Consider the following 21,425-nt stretch of genomic DNA (forward strand, 5'->3'; position numbering starts at 1 on the left):
CACTGTTGGGGCTGGAGAGATGGCTCAATAGTTAAGAGCACTAGCCAGCTGCTCTTGCAGAGGACCTGGGTTCAGTTCCCAACTCCCACATGACAGCTAACAGTCATCTGTAACTCCAGTTCCAGGGTATCTGATACCCTCTTCTGACCTCCATGGGCATTTCAGGACACAGGTGTTTTTATAATACATGCAGGCAATACACTCATACACATAAAATAAAAATAATAAAATACTGAAAAAAAAATCTAAAGATATCAACCCAGCTGAGAGGGAACCAGGGTGTGTACCCCTTGGAACTGCATGAGGACATTGTGGTCTATGCTGGGCTGCATTCATAGCTAGGACACATGTGACTCACTGACTCAGTTACAGGTTGGGCACACCCGGTTGGCCATACCCAGAATACTTTGGTTTCAGTGCCAAGTGCACTAGACTCTCCTTCCAAGATAGAAAACAAAGCAAAGACAACTGTGGCCTGGCTAAGGCCCCCTTGGAACTGCATGAGGACATTGTGGTCTATGCTGGGCTGCATTCATAGCTAGGACACATGTGACTCACTGACTCAGTTACAGGTTGGGCACACCCGGTTGGCCATACCCAGAATACTTTGGTTTCAGTGCCAAGTGCACTAGACTCTCCTTCCAAGATAGAAAACAAAGCAAAGACAACTGTGGCCTGGCTAAGGCTCTCTGGACTCCACCAAAAAAGTCGTACCTTTGACAAGGATACCACAGTGAATTAGGTTAGCTCTTTTTCAACCCTGTAAATTAGAGGTGACCCTGCATAAATTTAATGAGACTATCAAAACGCAAATATTTCCAATAGGTAGAAAAGATAACCCCAAAGGTTATGGTTTCATTGCCCCCACAAGAGAACCACTTTTGTATATGATTTAACAATTTTATCTCAACTCTTTTTTCAATCCAGAGTATTAGATATTTGGTTTTTTGTTTTGTTTTGTTTTCAGTGTTGGAGATAGAGGCCAGAACTTCATAAATGTTAGACAAGTGCTCTACCACTGAGCTACAGCCACCTTGGTTTTCATTACTACTAAATGCAAATGGTGATGCCCAGGACAGGTAGGCACCGGGAAGACTTGAAGAAGAGAGAAGAGCTGCTCTACTGTAATGGCCGATGTTCGTTCAAAACCTTGGACAAAATAACAAACTCTTAAGTATTGTTTCCTTTTATTTTGGTTGCTCAAGAGTATAAAGGACACAGGAAGAGACAGCTAGTGCTCTTTCAGAACCAGTTTTCCAAACCAGCACTCCATTCCATCCACCAAAGGAATGGAAACAGATATGCAGAAGGCTCAGCCCTACCACCAAATAAGGCCCTGATAAGTCCAGGGGCTCACAAGCACACGCATTCCTTTGTGAGGGCATAGAATGGCCAAGGAAGGAGTCCAGAGCTTGAGCCCTCCTCCTACCCCAGGACTCCCTTGAGCAAGCACCACTGTTGCCAGAGGACCAACTTTCAAAGCAGCACTAGAGGCAAGATGGCGCCACTCACCAGCCCAGCTTTCAAAAAGCCAAAGTTGGGGGTTTGTTGTCTTTAGCCTACTATTAAGGATGTCTCTAAACAGGCATCAAATCAACACTCCTTCGCCAACAGCTTCCCGTGACTTCTTCTCCCAATTTCCACAAGACCTGGCACCCCTCTGAACAGCTCCCTGGTCCTGTGTTTTGTTTTTACAGTACACACCAAAGGATGTTTGGATAAGCACTGTTTACTCATTTGGCCAGCAGGGCCTTTATTTAATCCTCTTCGTGTCTACCCTTGGCTGTGGCTCTGAGGATGAATATCCATCTGCACAAACAGGGCTGGCTTCTTGGGGATCAGGCAGCTTAACTGATAAATGAGCTGAGGGTCCCTCTAAATGATTCACTGCTGGTAGATCTGTTTTACAGTGTCCTACATAGTTCATGTTGGACATTTATAGGAATCCGGTAAGAACAGTTCAGGGAAATACAATTTTTTCTCAGAAATACAAAATTTTCAAAGAACAAAATTAGTTCCTGAGAGTAACCTGTGTGGTAACCAGTTTCGGGTAAATAACCACAGTAGCTGTTCATCAGATTAGGTGAGTCTAGAGGAGGGAAGTGCAAGTGTAGGGGGGATGGGAAGGAGGAATGAGCCCCAGGGGAGGGAGAAGACCCATTCTTTTTGAGAGGGATCAGGTGCCTTTAACCAGAAAAATGCAAAGCAGGTGTCTGAGGACCACAAACTCACCTGCCCTAAATGTAGATGCATCCCCTTCAGCCTCTGGCACTTTTCCAAACCTGCCCAAGGCTTCTTAGCATCTCAGAGCACAAGTTAGCATCGTCAAAACTTGAAAGGCACTCATAGGTCACTGCAGACTTTTATCCCAACATGCCTAGGATCTGGGCCAAGTTCTAGGGTGACAGTGGCTTAATTTGCAGTTAGTGAAATACTCCCAGCTCATTGCACTGCTCACTGGAGCACTAGGAATCAGTCAAGGCCCTTGCTCTTACCAAATGGCTGTGTCACCACAAGCCTGGACTGGAATCTCTGATTATCAGAATATCAAGGTGAGTGACACCTGCTTATAAGGCAGGTGCCCCACCCAGCGACAGCCCCGGAATGGTTTGTCATTCCTGATCCTGTGCAAGCCTAGTTCTTCATCTGTGTATCACCCATATCCTTTCTAAAACCATTGATAGGAGAAGGAGAGTAGAATTAGTGTTAAGTTGCTGAATTTACTTCAACAAAAGAATCTTTTACATTCCACCTCTCCCCCCACAAGCCCTTCCTTTTTACAGACAAAAAAGATGGCTCAGCAGTTAAGAGCACTGGCTGCTCTTGCAGAGCACCACATCTGGGGGGTCCGACACCGTCTTCTGAGCTCCATAGGCACTGCACAACACAGGTGCACTTACACACATGCAGGCAATACACACACACATAAATTTTTTTTAAATAATAAAAAGAATTTGAAAAGAAGTAAAAACAGCATGTCCAACATCACACAGTTCTAATTTGTTTTTCAAACCTAGCAGTCTCAATACACAAGAGTATGTGAAATGTCACTGGTAGCTAAGCCAGGAGTTGGGTTGTACACACAGTCCCAGGAGATAGAGGAAGGATGTTAGGACAACCTATTGTGTATTTAGGGCAGGGTAAGATGGGTGCAGGGAAGCCCATGTTCCTCATGTCCTGATTTCATCACACACTTGCTCTAAGTGCTTGATTGTACTCCAATACCTCTTCTGAGACCTGAGCCCTACAACCCCAATCCTGCTCACCACACAAATATTGACGGAGGCCAGTCATGTGCCAGGCACTGTGCTGGGGATGGGGACTCAGTAGAAAAGGTAAGTACTGCTTCCTACCCTAGCCTAGGGATCTGCTTCTCCCAGGATGAAGATTAAAGGAGGTGACCTATAAGGGCCCAGCTCACTGAGGACCCTTAGCGCTTAGTACAGAGCCAACAGGCCATGCAAGGGCAGGTGCTAGTTATCATTAGGTCGTCAGAAGGTCACTCCCCATTTCACAACCTTCCTTACTTCCTAGAACTGGTGTGATAACCAATTTCCAGTTTCCCCCTAACAAGCTGTTTATACAATTACGAAGACAGATTGCATGTGTCTTCGTGCATGTAGGTGTGTGCATGTGGGAGTGTGTGCGTGCAAGCAAGTTTGTGTGTGTGCTGAAGGCACAGAGCGAGGCTAGACATGAGGAGCTCAGAGTCCTGGCTCTACTCTTCCCAAATACCCAAACACTCTGTCTGACCTTTACATTCCCCATAAGCCCTAACTAGGATTTGATAAGTCAAGCAATAAAGAGCTCCAGAAAATAAGGCCCCTGATAACTGGCCCGTCTCCTCATGCTTCTGTCTCCCTCCAAAATAATCCCTTTTCCCCAACTTCCCTTCCTTTCTCCAGAAGGAGGACCTTGGAAAAAGAAACCGTGCCTGATATAATGCAGCCATTATAGCCCTCGGTCCATCTGGATGTCTCTCTGGGGAGGTTGATGCAAGAGGAAAGCTTGGGGCAGCTGCCAGTTTTCTGCCAAATCCACCACCCCCTCCCCCGGCCTGGAGGGAGGAGAGGGAAGTCATGGGGGCTCATGGGAGCTATGGAAGAGGCTGGAAAAGAAACATAAGCAAGTCATAAAGGCCCAGCTTCCCCGGCCAGCAGAGGAGTGCCTAGCCCAGCTCCACCCGTTCAATGGTATCAATGTTTACAACACAAGCCAATTTGAGATCCCCTGAGAGGCCCCCATAAGCCTCCATTGCTGGATCACAGAGGCAGTGCTCTCCCCTACTCCTGGGAGACGAAGCTTTTCGAATCTTAGATGAGGAAGGTCTGTGGGGCTGGCTATGGGCAAAGTGCTTTGTGCAAGCCTGAGGACCTGAGTTTGGATCCCCAGAACCCGCTGCTGGAAGACAGAGGGATCCCTGGGGTTTGCTGGCCAGCCAGTCTAGACAACTGGTGAGTTCCCAGCGTGGTGAGAGACCTGTCTTAAAAAGTAAGGTGATGGGGCTGGAGAGATGGCCCAGCGGTTAAAAGCACTGAATGCTCTTGCAGAGGACCCAAGTTCGATTCCCAGCACCCACACAGCAGCTACGAACTGTCCCTAACTCCAGTTCCAGGGGAATCCAAAGCCCTCTCTGACCTCTGCGGCTTGCACAACACAGGTGCACTCACATACATGCAGACAATACACTCGTGGATATAAAATAAAAATAAGAAATATTTAAAAAAATATTTTTTAAAAAAAGTAAGATGACAAGCCACAAAGGAAGACACTGATGTCGACCTCCAAACTGTGCATGGGCACAAGCACCCCCCCACATGTATGCACATGTATATACCGCATACACACATGAATTTTAGATAAGGAAGAAACAACAGGAGGAGGATGAGTTTTGCATCTGCCAGGCCTTTTAAGGTGATGGAGAGCGCGAGACAGGTTTTCACATACATTTCCTCAGCAGGTGCCACCATGATCCCACAAAGGTGAAGACCAGAGTTTGTTACCTTTATCTAATGAGAAAACCAAAATCTGAATAAGGAAGCGACCTATTCAAGGTCCCCCCAACCAGCTATGGGCAAGCCCAGGGACTCAGCATTATTGTCCTGCCCATTGCTTGAGCTGGGAACCTAGGGATGGAACCTGTATCCATCTGCACTCTCCTTTTGCCCATATTCACCCCATTTCCCAGTCCCCATGACAAAATCTCTCTCCACCTGCTGATCTCCATATGGACCACCTCATCCCCATGAGAGTCCTAAATGCACTTGGAGCTGTCATCATCTGTCGCCACTTTCCATTGCCTTAGAGATAAAAGCCTGCAAAGCCCTTCAGGGACTCACCCCCAAGCCTCCCTGCTCGCCCCCACCTCCCTTCATTTCCTTCCTTCTGCTCTGTCCTAACCTCAGAGAATATCTTTGCATCTTGCTCTAGCCTTTGGGCCTTTGTTCCTGCTTCAAGAACCGTGCTTCACACATTTAAACAACATAGAACGAACTCCACCACACCCTCACCACACCTCTCCTTTCTTTCTGTGCTTTTAGAAGTCTCTCGGACCCTGACCTAGGTTCTCCTAATAGCACCCTCTGCTTTCTCCATCCCAGCAGCCTACGTTGTTTGGCAATTGTGTGACTGTCTCCTTCACTAGGTTCCAAGCCCCATAACAGCAGAACGGTGTTTTGCTTACCATTGCTTCTCCTAAGAACACCCAGCAGTCTCCCACCTCCTGGCCAGACACTGGGGGAGCTCAAAGCCAATAAGAGGCCCTGTCTCAAAAATCAATCAATCAATCAATCAATCAATCAATGGTGGATGGTGCCTGAGGACCCAACAGCCAAGGTTGACCTCTGGCATTCACACACAGGCCTCAGATACATACACAGTAAGAAAGAGAGAAAGACTTCTCAAACCTGGGACTCTAGAGACTCCCATCAGAAAAGACTCCCATCAGAAAAGAAAAGGTTCTCTGACTTAACATTCACCCCAGCTGGGTTTGAACAAGAACTGCAGCTTGCCCCCAACTTTCCCAGAACCTATTCATTTAGTATTCAGGGGGCCAGGTACCTGTACAACCACTGTGTGCTATATACAGAGAGAGCAAAGCTTACTTCCTTAAAATAAAATATCTTCTGGGTAAAATGTCCATTCCAACAGGATCAGTCCAGGGCCCCTAATACTGGTCTCATGCCTCTCAAATTTTTTTTTTTCTCTTGGAACAGTCATGATCCATTGCCCACGTAGGAAGAGGAAAAAAAACATCCTCAAACTTCCAAGAAGCCTAGATGGAGAGTTTAGTCATGTTTCTGGAGTTGGGGGAAGAGAGAGCACTACACGTAGGACTTGCAGAGTATTGCCCATACATCCATCTGCAGCCCATCCACTATGTGCTACTTTTCAGAAAACTCCCCCACCTACCAAAGGTGTGAAGGTGCCACCTTGGCCTTGTGCTCTGTCCCCTGTAGTTCATAGGCTCCATCCCCCAGGTGCATCTCCATTCATATGACTCAGTCCAAATTTCTCGTCAGTAGGGAAAAGTAGAAAGAAAGCTGTTTCTCATCCAAGGTATACAAAGAACAGCCTAGTTGTAAAATATCCTTCAAGCATCTTTCCTAAAAGTGCTTCCCTGGACATGTTTTGCCTGACACAAGAGGGAACCCAACTCAAAGGCAAAGAGGAAGGATGAAAAATTGAGCTGGCATCCACTGGAATCCTGGAGCCAAGTGGGAGGGGAAAAGGTGAGCCCTCCCCCAACCTTAGCACATCACTCCAATGAGCTCAAACGAGGTGGCTACTCAAGGATGCTGCATTCCTAACAGATGACTAGGACTTTGAGTTCTTCTTGATCCAGACCAAATATTTACATATTATCTTCTCAGTCTGATTTCCTTTCTCATTCTCCCACTCATCCCTTCATAGCTCATCCAAAGCGGACCCTCATCCTGGAAGACAGAGCTCTGAGTTCCTTCCCAGGGAAGCTTCCTCTAAGCCATCACAGATGCCCTCTCTCCACTTGCCTCTTCAGCACTGAGTTTACAACTTTGCTTCGTGCATTTCTAATCTGCTTTAGATGATGCTGTTTGCAAGTTGTTTTCTCTCCTCCAGGGGACAAAAATTACCTGCTTTCATCCCTGCACAGCACCTAGCACAGGGCTATAGAGAAAGGTGCTCTGTTAATGTTCACTTAAAGTCACTGAAAGCAGAAAGTGAGCTCAGACTCAAATGGGAGATCTATCAACTGGTGGATGAATGGGTTAATATGAGGTGGTATATTCATATGATGGAATACTCGATAGCAATAAAAAAATAATATTAAAATGCACTGCCTCTTGTACAAACCTCAAAAACACTGCTGTAAGTGAAAAAAGCAAGTTAGAAAAGAGCATAGAGGCCAGGTGTGGTGGCACACCCTTGGAATTCTAGCACTTAGGAGGTGGAAGCAGGACGAACAGGTACTCGAGGCCAGCTTTGGTTACATAGTGAGCCCAGCCTGGGCTGCATGAGACACTGTCTCAAAAAAAAAAAAAAAAAAAAAATGAAAGAAAAACAGAAAGACATAAGAAAAAAGGGCAGGGGCTGGAGAGATGGCTCAACAGTTAAGAGCACTGACTGCTCTTGCAGAGGACCCAGATTTGATTCCCAGCACCCACACGGCAGCTAACAACTGTCTGTAACTCCAGTTCCAGGGGATCTGATGCCCTCTTCTGACCTCCATGGGCACTGTATGACATGATGCACTTACACGTGAAACACTCATACACATAAAATAAAATAGTAATAATAAAGAAAATAAGATAAAGAAAAAAGGAGGGGAGAGGGAAGAGACAAAGGGAGAGGAGAGAAAGGGGCGATGGGGGGCAGAGGAAGAGGAAGGCAGATGGAAGAGTGAGGGAGGGAAGGAGAAGTGAGGGAGAGATGAAAGGAAGGAAGGAGAGAAGGAAAGAGGCCGAGGGAGGAAAGGGGAGTGAGAGAAAGAGGCGAAGGAGATCATATTGATTATGAAAATACCCAGAATAGGCAAATTTAGAAAGAGCAGATCAAGGCCTGTATGCAACTGATGGACTGTGGGGTGGGAAAAGACTAGGGAACAACTTTATTCATTTTGCTTTTATGTGGCTGCCTCACAGTATCTCAAGTCAAATGGTTCATAACTTAAACTCTAGTGTCAGCAGGGCCATGTTTTCTTTGAAGCTGAAGGTGTAGGAAGGAGCAATTTCCAGCCTCTGTCTTGGCTTCTGAGTTCCCTGGTTTATGGTGCCATACATCAACTCTTTGCAGGGCAACACCCCCCGGCCCCCTTTCAGCACATTAGTGTCCAGATTCCTCTTTCTATATAAAGACTTGGTCATATTGCATTAGGGGCCTACCACATGTATCTTAACTAAATACATCCAGAACTCAGTTTGCAGATAAGGTTATTCTGAGAAACTGGGATCTCCAAAACAAGGCTGGGGAGGAACACAGCAGAGTCCAACCTATAACACTGGTAACGGGCTCTTTTTGGAGAGATGGGAATGTTGCAAAGCTGAATTACGGCAGTGGCTGCCCAACTCTAACAGTAGACTTTAGACAACAAACTGCATACTTTAAATGAAGTATGTATATTGGATGTCAACGAAGTCACTTGAAATTAAATGTAGGAGAATTCAGGTTTCAAAGATGCCCAAGCTCAGCAATCAGCCCAGGGGTGGGTGGGAGTGTGTGAAAAGAGGAACTCTCAACACAGTGGTGACATGCAAACTTGTTGAGAAGCCATAGGCAATTTGCCTTTATATGTGCACCTGTTACTTGTAAGTTCCCTTTGACACCACTATTTATATCTATCAGGTAGCCATCCAGAACTGCCTTCCAATGAGTACAAGTGTACTCAGTCCAACACTGCTTACCAAATCTCAAAAAAGAATCACAATTACTGCTGAATCTGGATCATGAATGTGATGGTTAACAATCTTCACTGCTGAGTGGACAAGATTTGAAAACACCTAGGAGACATACCTCTGGGCATGTCTATGAGAAGGTTTCTAGGGAGGTTTAAAGGAAGGAAGACCCACCCTAAATGTGGGTGGCACAATCCCAGGGCTGGGATCCTGGAGTGAATAAAAGGGAGAGAAGAGAGAAAGCTGAGAACCAGCATCCATTTCTCTCTGCTTCATGACGTGGTCAGCCTCCCCATGTTCTCACTGCCAGGATTTCCCCCGTGTCGGCCAAAAGAAAACCTTCCTCCTTTAAGTTGCTTCTTGTAAGGTATTTTATCGCAGCAATGAGAAAAATGATTAAAAACAACATGTAAATAAGGATTTGTTATATTATTCCCTCTGTGCATTTGATACTTTTTCAGTACAAGGAATGCTCAGTTAACTGTGACATATGAACATTTAAAATGATCATAAATGTATGTAGAAACAAATCCATGATATACTATCATACTCAATCATACATGTGAAATGTACAGTCATTGGAAGGTACCTGTGGAGAGTTATAATTTATCAAAATGTAAGAGTATTTTAAACATGATCTTGTAACTCTGCTGATAGATACCAGTCCTACAAAAATATCTGCCAAGTTCTTAAAGGTTCTGCAACATTATTTAAAATAATAAGAAATCAGAAACTTGACTGTCCCTTAATAGGGAAAATCAATAACTTTTGATTGACCCATCGGTATGTTTTCATTTTTAATTTTAATAAAGAGTAAAATACAGCTGGGGAGATGGCCCAGTGGGTAAGAGCACTTGCTCTACAAGCAGGAGGACCTGAGTTCAAATCCCCAGTACCCATGTAAAAAGCTGGACATGGCATGCATGACTGTAACCTCAGCATTGGGAGCAGGGGAAGAGGTGGAGACAGGAGGATCCCAGAAGCTTACCAGCCAACCTTGTCTAAACAAGCCTCCAGTTCAGTGAGAGACTCTATAAGGTACCCCACATCCTGCTCCTGCACCCTCATGCACATGCCTGCATGTACCACACACATACCACATACCCCCCGACACACACACAGAAAGAATAAAATAGGACTGCAAGTAGTCTAATATGGAAAAATATTGAAAACAAATAATTTAAAAGCATAAAGTTAGGCTGGGTGTGGTGCTGCAAGCCTTTAATTCCAGCACTTGGGAGGCAGAGGCAGGCGAATCTCTGTGAGTTCAAGCCCAGCCTGGTCTACAACGTGAGTTCCAGGACAGCTGGGGCTACAGGGAGACCCTGTCTCAAAAAGACCAAAAAAATAAAAATAAAAAAGCATAAAGTTGTAATTTAATCTATGATTTCATTTTACGAAAACTGTAATTTTAGTTTTCATATAGTTTTAGCCTGGAAATAACAAAATGAAGTGTTTTGATAATGTCCATATTGTATTTCAAAGTGGGGGGAAAAAGTACATTATAAAATCAGGAGCCCAGTGTGGCTCCATCTGGGTAAACCTGCACAGAATAAACTTGACTGTCCCTTAGTAGGGAAAATCCATAACTTTTGATCCACCCATTCAGTATGTCTCCATTTTTAATGGAGTTTACCTCAAGTTTACAGAGGTAAAATATGGAGCTCACAGTAAGTGCCCATTCCCTGGGCCTCTGCTACCTGAAGGTTGACAGCCCAGTGATAAAGGGATCCTTACACTCCAGAACAATCCCTGGCTTCTTTCAAGTCCCCAGCTTCCCTTAGCTCTGCAAGAGTCCATCTGAGGCCACCAGGGCAGCCAGCAGCTTCCTCCCATTCATTGTTCCCCATGCTCCTACTGAAGGGCTGCCAGAAGAAATAAGCTAGAGACAAAAGAAGAGGTGCACATCCTTCCTGGCTGCTTAGGCAGCCCTGGCTGTGGGCCTCTGGAAGAGATAGAGCCAGAACTGGTGGGCCAATCCCGATAGCCTTATCAGCAAGTTCAGGCCTCGCCAAAGGCGTGCCGGGTACCCGACTCTGCAGATCCAAAGATATGGTTTGGCCAACACAGGAGAATGCTGCTATACTGTATGTTTGAGATACAATTAGGTCAAACTGGGCATGGCTGGGGAGTAGAAGCGAGTTTCCTCCCAGGGGCAATGGGTTTTAAGGTCAACTCTTCTTAATTACATTTGGAAACCAACTCAGGGGAATTCCCTCTTACATCATTCTTAAATGTTTTTCTGACCCTACAAAATACAAATAACAGAGGCTATTTATTGCATTCTCACAGCACACCAGGCACTGTAAATCCTTTAAGGGCACCATGCTACTGAGTTCTCAGAACATTCTACACATGGCCACTGTTATTGGCATTGTGTGGATGAGGAAACTGTGACTCCCAAAGGTAAGGAACTTAGCAAAAGCATACACCTTGCCTTAGTTTCTTTTCTTGGTGCCGCGATAAAATACTCTGACCAAAGCAACTTAAGGGAGAAAGGACTTATTCTGGTCAGAGTTCAGGGGCATGTCCATTATGGCAGGAAGTCAAGGCAGCAGGAGCTTGAAGCAGTCACATCACATTCACAACAGAGAGCACAGTGATAGATGCATACCGCTGTTCAGCTCCCTTTCTCCACCTGCACAGTCCAGGATCCCAGCCAGGGAATGGAGCCACCCACAGTGGGAGGGTCTTCCCACTTCAGTGAAATCAAGATAATCCCCCACAGGCATGCCCAAGGCCCATCTGCCAGATGATTCTCCATTCTGTCAAGTTGGCAATACTTACTAACCGGCACATCAACTACAGAAAATGGAAGGAGCCCAGCTCTGGTTCATACCAGCCTGGAGTAGCTCATTACATTACAGTGGACTTCTAATTCTAATCTGGGCTGGGGAATGTAGAAGGAAAGGGGAGGGACATGGGAGAGTACCTGTTGCTAATATTGACCAAAGGGCTCAAAGCACATTGAGCCAGGACAGGGCCTCTGAGAGACAATATAGTTTCCTGGTTAAGAGGCTTGGACATTGGAGCTGGGGAGATAGCTTAGACTGTACAGTACTTGCTGCAAAAGCATGAACACCACCAGGGACCATTTTTTAAAAGCCAAGTATGGGGTCACATGCTTGTAACTCTAGTGTTAGGCAAGTAGAGAAAGATGGATCCCTGAGGCTCTTTGGCTAGCCAGCCTAGCCTACTTGGTCAGCCCCAGAACAGTGAGAGACACCATCTCAAAAGACAAGATGGACAACTCCTGAGGAATGCCACCCAAGATTGACCTCTGGCCTCCACAGGCACATGCACAAATACACACACACACACACACACACACACACACACACACACACAGAGGCTTGGACTTTAGAGGCAAACAGATGATGCTCATCTCCATCTCTGCCCCTATCACTCAGGTGACCTTGAGCAACTTACACTGTTTCAGGGACCTCATTGTAAACAGACTAACACAGGTCCCCATATCTCAGACGGTTGGTTGTGGTGACAATATTAGATGAGCCATGTTAAGGCTAGTCCGGGGCCTGCTATATCGGCATCTGCTGGACTGTATTGATCACTACTACTACTATCATCATTATTAACCTGACCACCATCCTTAGTTATTCTCAGCCCTGAGTTCTCTAATGGCAGAGCAGAGTGAACATCAGAAAACTTGTCCTGGAACTTAGTAAAGGTTGACAAACAGCAACTACACATTTCTCAATATGTTTTTCTTTTGTCATTTTCTCATTAGTAATGCCTTGCATCATCAAGATCCTCAGAAAGCGTGCTCTAGAAGGAACTAATGGTACAGGCCTATAAATCCGGCTACCTGGGAGGCTGAGGCAAGAGGATCAAGGTTATTCTGGGCAACTTATCAAGACCCTGTCTCAAAACAAAAAGTAGCCGGGCATGGTGGTGCACATCTTTAGTCCCAGCACTCAAAAGGCAGAGGCAGTTGGAGCTCTGTGAGATTGAGGCCAGCCTGGTCTACATAGTAAGTTCCAGCCCAGCTGGGGAGTTGGCACAGCAATTAAGAGCACTTGCTCCTCCTGCAAAGGACCAGAACTTGGTTCCCAGAACTCATGTCAGTTGTCAAACATCTACGATGCCAGCTTCAGAGGTCCCAGTGCCCTCTTCTGGCCTTTGTGGACACTTGCACACATGGCATGGACACACACATACACACACACACACACACACACACACACACACACACACATGCACAAACAATTTAAATAAATCTTTTTAAAAAGTTAACACATACTGAAAACCTACTTGTGAAGTGCCAGACATTGGACTAAATACACATTATAACAGAGCATCCCTAAACCACAAATACTGTGCATCTGTTTTCTGGGTTTGCTGTGTAGTAAGCACACAGACAATGCATTAGAACCATAGAAACTTGTTTTCTCATAGCTCTAGAGGTTGGAGAATAAAAGCAGTGCTAATGTACCAATCAAGGCTTCAACAGGCCTGTACCTTGCAAGAATCTGCTCCTGCCTCCTCCAGCTCTGGTGGCTGCCAGTGTTCTTGGCTTGTGGGTACATCACTTCATGCTGTCTCTGTGGTGCCATCACTGTCTCCTGCCTGGGCTCAAACTTCCCTCTGCCTCTCTCTTATAATCAAGGTCTCTGGGGCTTATGTGCTCATGGTCCTCAGCATCAACACATCCAGGTCACTTCCACTGTGGATGATCCCTGACACTTTGGGCAATTGTGTAGCTTCAGACGACCATTCCTAATTATTGGAACTGAGAAAGTAGACTATTTCCAGTATTTGAAAATGATGCTCTCTTAGTCCGTCCAGATGGTATAACTAAATACCACAGAGTAGCTTATAAACAACAGGAATTCCTCTTTCAAAATTCTAAGAGCAGTTCAAGATCAATGCATCAGCACACTTGGTACAGCTTGAGAGCTACTTTGTTTCCTAGATGCCACTTCTAGCTGTGCCTACACAACATAGAGTGGTGAGCTGGTACCCTAGGGGCAGAGTCTGAGGACCTTCTCAGTAGGACCCTTAGCCCTCTTTATGAAGGCAGAGACTGCATACCCTAATTACCTCCCAAAGATCACATCTCCAAGCACTGTCACCTTAGGGAGTAGGATTTGAAGTACAGAAACCTGAGGAAGACATAATCATCCAGTCCATTGTGATTCGATGGCCTGCCTATGCATGGGTGTGGTTGAGAATCTGGCTTATACAGAGACTCCATCAGACTGTCTGACAGTCCATTTGTTCTGCAACTCCAGGGTTACTGCACAACATGGAAACTGTAAGTGAAATAAACCTGTCTATATGCTACAGTGGGAAACTTCATCCCAAATAGAACCTCCAGGTCTCTCTAAGGCAAGATGCCCAGCAGAGCACTTAGAATTTAAATTTGCTCCTGGGTTCATTCAATGCCTTCAGTGGAGTACAGTTAGTTCTATTCCTGACACTTTCTCCCCTCAAAAAAAAAAAAAAAAAAAATTCTGCAGAAAACTTCAGATACCCACAAGCAGCTTTCATCAAATTCTGTTGTCCTCACCCATCCATCCAGCTGTTTCCTTGGCAGCAAGCCTCCCTGGGTTACACAGGCTCAACTGCAGGGAGCCCAGCTGCATGCAGGCTTTGCAAAAACATTTTGAATACTTGAGATCTGCCAAATACTTGGTTAAAGTATGATATAGTTTAATTTCTTAGGCCATGTGTATTTTAAGTGAAATGTAATCCATATGTCTGTGACTCATTTAAATGCAACTCAGTAAAGCATGGTTTACTAAGGGCACTGGGACACTGGCTAAGCCTTTTCAAGCTTCTCTTTGATCCAGGAAACTGAATTTTGCCAACAAACAAAGCTCCTAACCCGAGAGGGCCAGAGATGGTTAAGATGTTAAAGTCTACTTGTGACCCCAGAGGGAGCTGAGGGTGGGGGTGGGGTAGCACCATGACTGGGGCGCTATGCAGAACTCTTTTGAATCAGCTGAGTGTTTCTACCAGAACTCCTTGGGAGAGAGCTGTGAGAATGAGAGGTGGTAACTAATTTGTGCAAACCTTTGCCTGCTGAGTGGCCCCTCTTGGCTTCTCTAGCGTTATACAATCCAAACAGGGGCGATAGGAAAAGGAGAAAATTAGACTGCTAACAATGAATGGCTGTTCTCTGGGTATGGTGGTAGCTCGTGGTTGTAATCTAGTTAATCAGGAGGCTGAGGCAGGAGGATTGCCATGAGTTTGAGGCCAGCTTGGTCTACAGAGTGAGAAGAAGATGAAGATGAAGAAAAAGGAAAAGGGAGGAGGAGGAGGAGGAGGAGGAAAAGGGGGGAGGGGAGGAGGAGAAAGCAGAAATAAAAAGAAAAACACTGAATGACTTCATTTTCCAGGCCTTATCTTAATTATCAGGATGATAAAAGCAATCGCTTTTCCTAGAGCATCTGCGTTATAAAGAGAGCTCACCACATCTGAGTTGTTATAAAGAGAGTTTACTGTCTAAAGTCATGATAGGTATTAAAACCCCTAAAGCTCTAAATGCTCAAGCTCTGCCTTGATGATGACAACATAAAGCAAAACCAATACCCACTGTTATTAGCAAGCCTTGTCCTTGAACCCAAACAAATCTCATTATGGTTTGGATTCAAGGAAGGACAGTATTCTCAAAGGAGAGGAGTCCCAGGATGTGCTTAGGAACCAGCCATGAGAACAAAGGGCCTCCCTATACGTGTTACTCATTTACTTTTATTTGGGGGGTTTGTTTCTGTTTTTGAGATGAGATCTCAAGTAGCCCAGACTAGCCTCAAACTCAGTGTAGTCAAGCATGACCTTGAATTTCTGATCCTCCTGCTTCCCCTCTGGAGTGCTGTGACTACAGGCGTGCCTCACTATGGCCAGTTGATAACAGTGTTAAGAATCCAATCCAGGGCTCTAATGCACACTAAGCAAGCACTCAGTCATCTGAACTATATCCCCAGTCCTCAGGGGTTTTTGAAGGTGACCTTGTAATGCCATGATTTTGTCATCTGCTTCAGAATTTCAGTCTTGGAAGCAGGTTGAGTCCATCAGTCTGCCCTTCCCTTTAGGGAAAAAATGAAGGCAGGCGAGGGAAGAGGGCTGGGACCCACAGCTCCCTAGAAAGATGTTCATTCCCATACGCCTTCAGCCCAGAAAGGGTCTGTCTAATCATGCAGCACACGAGGTTTGCCAGACATGGTCCCTGGGTTAATGGCAGTCCTCAGAACAGAGGGAAAGTCACCGAGAAAAAATATTATGGACTTATGCCACAAAATTGTGGGTTGTGAATAGCAGCCTGTAATTTCTGCCCTGTAATTTCCCTCCTGTACTTTCTGTCACTTGAACTGGTGAGTTCTAAGTTAACAGTTCACCCCAACTTCAAGGACCTATGGTTTGAGGCAGGGATTCCCATCATCCCATTGCCCATTGTTTGGGGGGGGGGTCGCCACAATGGGGGCAAGCTTCTTGAGGCAGGAACTTCTCTATTTTCCACTCCCACAGTGTCCTTTAAACAGGTAATACAGGAAGAGTCCTTGGGCCCAAGTGAAACAGAAGCCTCATTTTACAGAAGATTAAGTTAAGCCCAGAAGGGCGGGTGGGGTTGACATGTCGATCAATTCCACATCTTTTTGAACTCAGTGCTATGTCCATCGGACCCAGTGCCTTTACTGTCTCCTAAGATAGCCTTCACAGATAATGCATATGCTTGTATCTGTGTATAAATGCTAGGGGCTAGAATAAACAGCACGAAAATACGCTTCTGAAACAGTAGCAGTGTTCATGACATCCAACCGCACCTAAAAGAGTACGTTGCGCAACAGTATGTCTGGTAAAATCTCCTTTCTGCTTCTCTCCCCAGCTACACTAGGAGTCCCTGTAAGAGCTGACAGCACTTCAGAGTTCCTGCATGCATGCTCTCCAGCACAGGAAAGACCCAGCATGTGCCCACCAGTCAACAGAGAGCTCTCCTTGTGGGTGGGAAACTTCACCACTTTACTTGGCATTGCTACGTTTTACAGTGAACAAGCACTGCTTGTGCAATTTACAATGAGTGAGCAAAAAATAATAGATGCCACTTACTGAGCACAGAGTACAAGCTAGGCATCGAATCAGGCCCTTGATGTGCACCCCAGCATCTCGGCGACATAGTTTTATGATTATCCCCGGGAGCAGGGGGTTGGGGCTTAAAGAGGGCCTGCAGCTGCTAAGTGGGAGAGCCAGCATCTGAACGCAAGACCCAGCACAAAGCCAAGCCCTCATTATCTCAAATAGGTCATTTCTTTTTTGCCAGCACTCAACAGATAAGGACTTATGATATAGCTTATCCTGAGTTGTCGTGCCACTAAATCTCTGCTGCCGGTGCTGAAGTTCCGCCTGCCACATCCCTCCTCCTGGCTCATCCTCCTGCTCCTCAGTCCTGGCCATTCTTAGCAATAACCTCTCCATGTGTGCATTCCATTAAAGGCCTGCTTGCTGCTATTCTGGGTTGCGTGTTAGCACCAGGGCTTTGATTTGATGCGAGAAGGCCAGACACCTCAGGATGATGAAAAAAAAAAATTCCCCCTTCCCCCAGATTCCCAGAAGCTCTTGCCACTCATGGCTACCAGGAGGCTTGGGAATCCAATGAATGGAGAAATCATGATCTATAGGACATCTGAACTTGAACTTGGCAGTTCTGTCTCCTTGGAACTATCTCCCTGTCTATATGTCTTCTCCTTCAAGTTTCTACTCGATTATTAATTCCCCAAGGTCCTTCCTGACCACCATTCATAAACAGCAGCTCCTCCCATCCCCTGCTCTCCCTGAGAGCGCAGTGCTCTGCTTCCTGTATACAGTTGTTGTCATCCGGTGCACTGTGCACTTATTGTTTGCTTACTGTTTTCCTTCCACTGAAGAGCTCCACACTGGCAGAACCGTATTCCCACAGCTCGACTCCCCCTCCCCCTGGTACCTATACTGGTACACAGAACCTCACAGGTGCTGAACAGATGAGAACAGTGAAGGGATCAACCAAGAGGATGAAGAAGCTGAGGCTCAGAAAGCTTGGAGCCCAGGGTCTAGTTTCCCCCAGATGTCACGGGATTATAGGAATGTTAACACAGTAAGTTGAAAACTCAGAAAAAAAGCACTCCTGCCCTCCAGAGCTGTTTTGAATCCAGGCTTGCAGGCAGCATGAATGAGAGGGTTTGGGGAAATAAACACGCCAGGAAGTCGTGTGCAGTTGGAGTTCTGTTCACTAACACATGCTGAAAAACAAAAAGCCTAGTTTAGATGAAAATGGCAGGAAGCAGCTCCCCAGGGACACCCGGTGAGGTCATGCTGAGTGGCTCCTTGCTTCCATTTTGTAAGATCTCCTGCCTTCTGTCACCTCAAGGAGGTCAGGAAAGGCAGCCCCACAGGGCTGAAAGTTGCTGGTCAGGCACAATAGATCACATCCTTGAGCAATCCCTGGCCCTTCAGTGAATCCATTAAAAATCACAACAGGATCTTGAGAAGAACTTCCCTTATAAGCAGGAAGACCCAAGTTTAGATATGAGAGTGCATATAAAAAAGCCAGACATGGTAGTGAGCACTTGGAATCCCAGAGTTGGGGAGTCAGAGACAAGCAGATCTCTGGGTCTGGAGGGCCAGCCAGCCAGCCTAGGCAAGTGGGTGAGCTCCAAGCCAATGAAAGACTTCGCTTCAAAGTAAAGCAGGCAGCATTCCCGAGATTGTCCTCTGACCCACACACACACATGCACATGTGCACCTGCACACGTGTACACCCACATACATAAACACCCCCACCACACACACACACACACACACACACACACACACAAACAGTAATTTAAAATCACATTGGCCAGTCCAGTCATTCCTCACACCCCCATTAGGTGGGCACTCCTCATCTCACATCCACTCATTCCTCATACCCTCATTACGTGGATACTCCTATCCTCATCTTACAGAAGAGCCCAAAGAAGCTGCAAAAGTTTTAGCAACTTGCCCTGGGTCACATGCTGCAACTCCAGATCCAAGCCAAGAATAGAAACGATTTCCACCTCATCCTCCTTGTGCATTCTCTGAGTGCCCTTAGACAAGGTACCCCCTCCCACACACCCCAAGAGATCACTGCATTCAGTGTTCCCCAAGATGTATTCTTGTCCTAACCTCCTAAGCTCTTCTGTGAAGGTTCCAACACAGGAGGACAGGACAGCAACCCGAGGCCTGGAATCCTGCTTAGTTGCTCCAGCTCCTAAGAATCTGCCCCTGACAATACCATCAGCCGGACTGGCTGGAAGATGTTTAAAGGTAAAGGCAGATGAAAGGTGTAATAAGGAACTTTGAAACAGCTAATCCACATGGCCAGCAAGACACCAAAAGAAGTCCCTGGGAGAGGCCAATTTTTCCTGGGGTCTTTCCCTGTAGGACCAGATCAAGGAACCAGAGAGAACCCCTCAGCAAGGAGGGTCTTTCCACTCTGGAGACCCAGTGAGCCAGGCCTGTTCCAGGGAATAGAAGGGAAAGAACATTCCAGCAAAGTGGTAAAAGGCTGGATTTACTCTGGAGGAAAGGAGCCAAGGTAGTCATGATGCTCAGCTTTCTGGCTTGCTAATGGCTACCATGCCCCAGAGGCAGAGGGAAGAGACAGGCTTCTGCGTGCCCTTTTCACCACACTGGGGACTCACTCATCCTCCTGTGCGAGTGTCTAAAGAGCCCAAATTTGGAATAAACCGTTATTCTCCTTTTCTACCAATCCAAGTAGCCATTCCCACCCCTTTGGATGGGGAAGGCTCTGCTCAGCCCTTTCTTGGCATTACTCATTACTCGGCAGCTTCCAGGGGGTTCTGGAGGCTGCCCAGAACAGAGAGGAGGCTCTCCAAACCAAGCATCCTTATCTACGTTGTCGATGTAGGATGAAAGTGGGGAAATTATAAAGGCCTTCAGAGTCCTCAGCCAAGTAAGAAGCACTCTTGGGAGGCCAGGCAGACAGAGAATGGCCAAAGGACTGATAATCAATTGACACAGACAGGCGCTGTTATCTATTCATCCCTTAAGGCAGAAATCAATCAATGTTGAGATATTTCTGAACTAGGCCACTGTATGAATGAAGTTAGGAAGATGGAAAAACTGAACCCAGGGAAGCCAGGAGGCTTCGGGTAATGCTCTTCTTGGCAGAATCTTAGGCAGATGAAAGTCAGGGTCAGAGGTGCTAAATCCCTGCACAGCCTGCCTTGCCTCTCCCTACTCTCTCTCGCTCTAATCGTCACTTCCTGCCATGCACTGAACTGGAGCTAGTAAAGCAGCTGCTTCCAGTCTCTTCCCCAATCACACACACACACACACACACACACACACACACAGTGAACTCCAAGAAGCACCGGAAACACAGCCTAAGGAAATTCCATCAGGATGTGAAGCCATCCAGCAATCACTTAGCAAGTCAAGAGACCAAGGAAAAGCTGTGTTAGCAAGATGCTCCCACAGAGGGACCACGAACCGAGCTCCTGGGAGCCACTGCAATAACTGCTTCCTTCCCAACAGCTACACCTGCGTCCGGCCAGCATCAAACACAAGTTCATTGTTTTGTTTCAGACAAAAGGAGAGAGAAATTCACTTACTCATTTTTCTCCAGGTCCAGGATCAGCTCTTGTCCTTCAGCCTTGACCTTGAGTTCAGCTGTGAGTGGATGCTAAAATCAACAACAAAAGGATGTCAGTTCCTGGAAGCAGGGACCCAGGCTCCCAGGGAAAGTCACCCTGATCTACCACAGTGCTGGCATGGGGATTCCAGGGAAGCCAGCAAGGAACGGTCAACTGCATTTCCAGCACAAGCTTGAAGAGATCTCAGCCTCAAAACAATCCAATCCTCTCCCATCTGCTTTCTCCAGGGAACAAAAGGAAAGAAACTCCAGCTGAGGTTCAAGGCTGGGCATGTACTTGGGTTGGTGAAGGGAGACACAGAGAGACCGGATTTCCGGAGTAAATTGCCAAGAGTCAGACCTCCAGATTCAGGTGCTGGCTGCCACCTATGGTTGTGTGAACCTGGACCTATTACCTAGCCTCCTACAACTGTTTCCTCCTTCCTGACATAGGAATAACAATAACCAGCCTTCCAGGGATCTTGTAAGGACTAGGTGAGAAAATGAATTCAGATAATGTATCACAATGCCTGGCAAACAGGGATGCCTCAACATTATACTGGCTGTCACTATAAAACACCAGGGATCCTCTTTAGTTCTTTTCTATTTTGTGTTGGCCCTCAATTTGGAAATTCCAATCATCTCAGGGGCTGCGACTAAGAGCAAATTAAGGTTTCCTAAATCCAGAAGCAGTTTGTCAATGGCCAGACCTGCTATACACCCAGCACAGATCACCTAAGACATGCAAATAGCCAAAGCATGAAAAATATGCTGATCGTGGGTAAACTAACCCTCCCCTCTACAGATTTTTTTTTTTTTTTTTTTTTTTTTTTTTTTTTTTATCTCAGCTGTTTCTATTGCCCCATTTACTTTGTTTCTTCTGTGGTTAATAAGTGTGATTCTGTTTTACTGGCCTTCTTGCCCTTCCTCAGAATACTTGCTAT

At 46.1% G+C, this 21,425-nt stretch overlaps 1 protein-coding gene across 1 annotated transcript in view; it reads right to left on the reverse strand.

The window, feature by feature from the left end:
- The window catches only part of Adam19 (ADAM metallopeptidase domain 19), an 87,323-nt gene that overhangs the window by 57,272 nt on the left and 8,626 nt on the right, over positions 1–21,425 (reverse strand). Inside the window, exon 3 of the mRNA XM_008847388.3 lies at positions 20,462–20,532. Coding sequence (XP_008845610.1) covers positions 20,462–20,532 — 71 coding nt within the window. The remainder of the gene's footprint in view (positions 1–20,461; positions 20,533–21,425) is intronic.

This window comes from Nannospalax galili, unplaced genomic scaffold (assembly GCF_000622305.1).
Source record: "Nannospalax galili isolate Female #2095 unplaced genomic scaffold, S.galili_v1.0 scaffold983, whole genome shotgun sequence".
NCBI lineage: Eukaryota > Metazoa > Chordata > Mammalia > Rodentia > Spalacidae > Nannospalax > Nannospalax galili.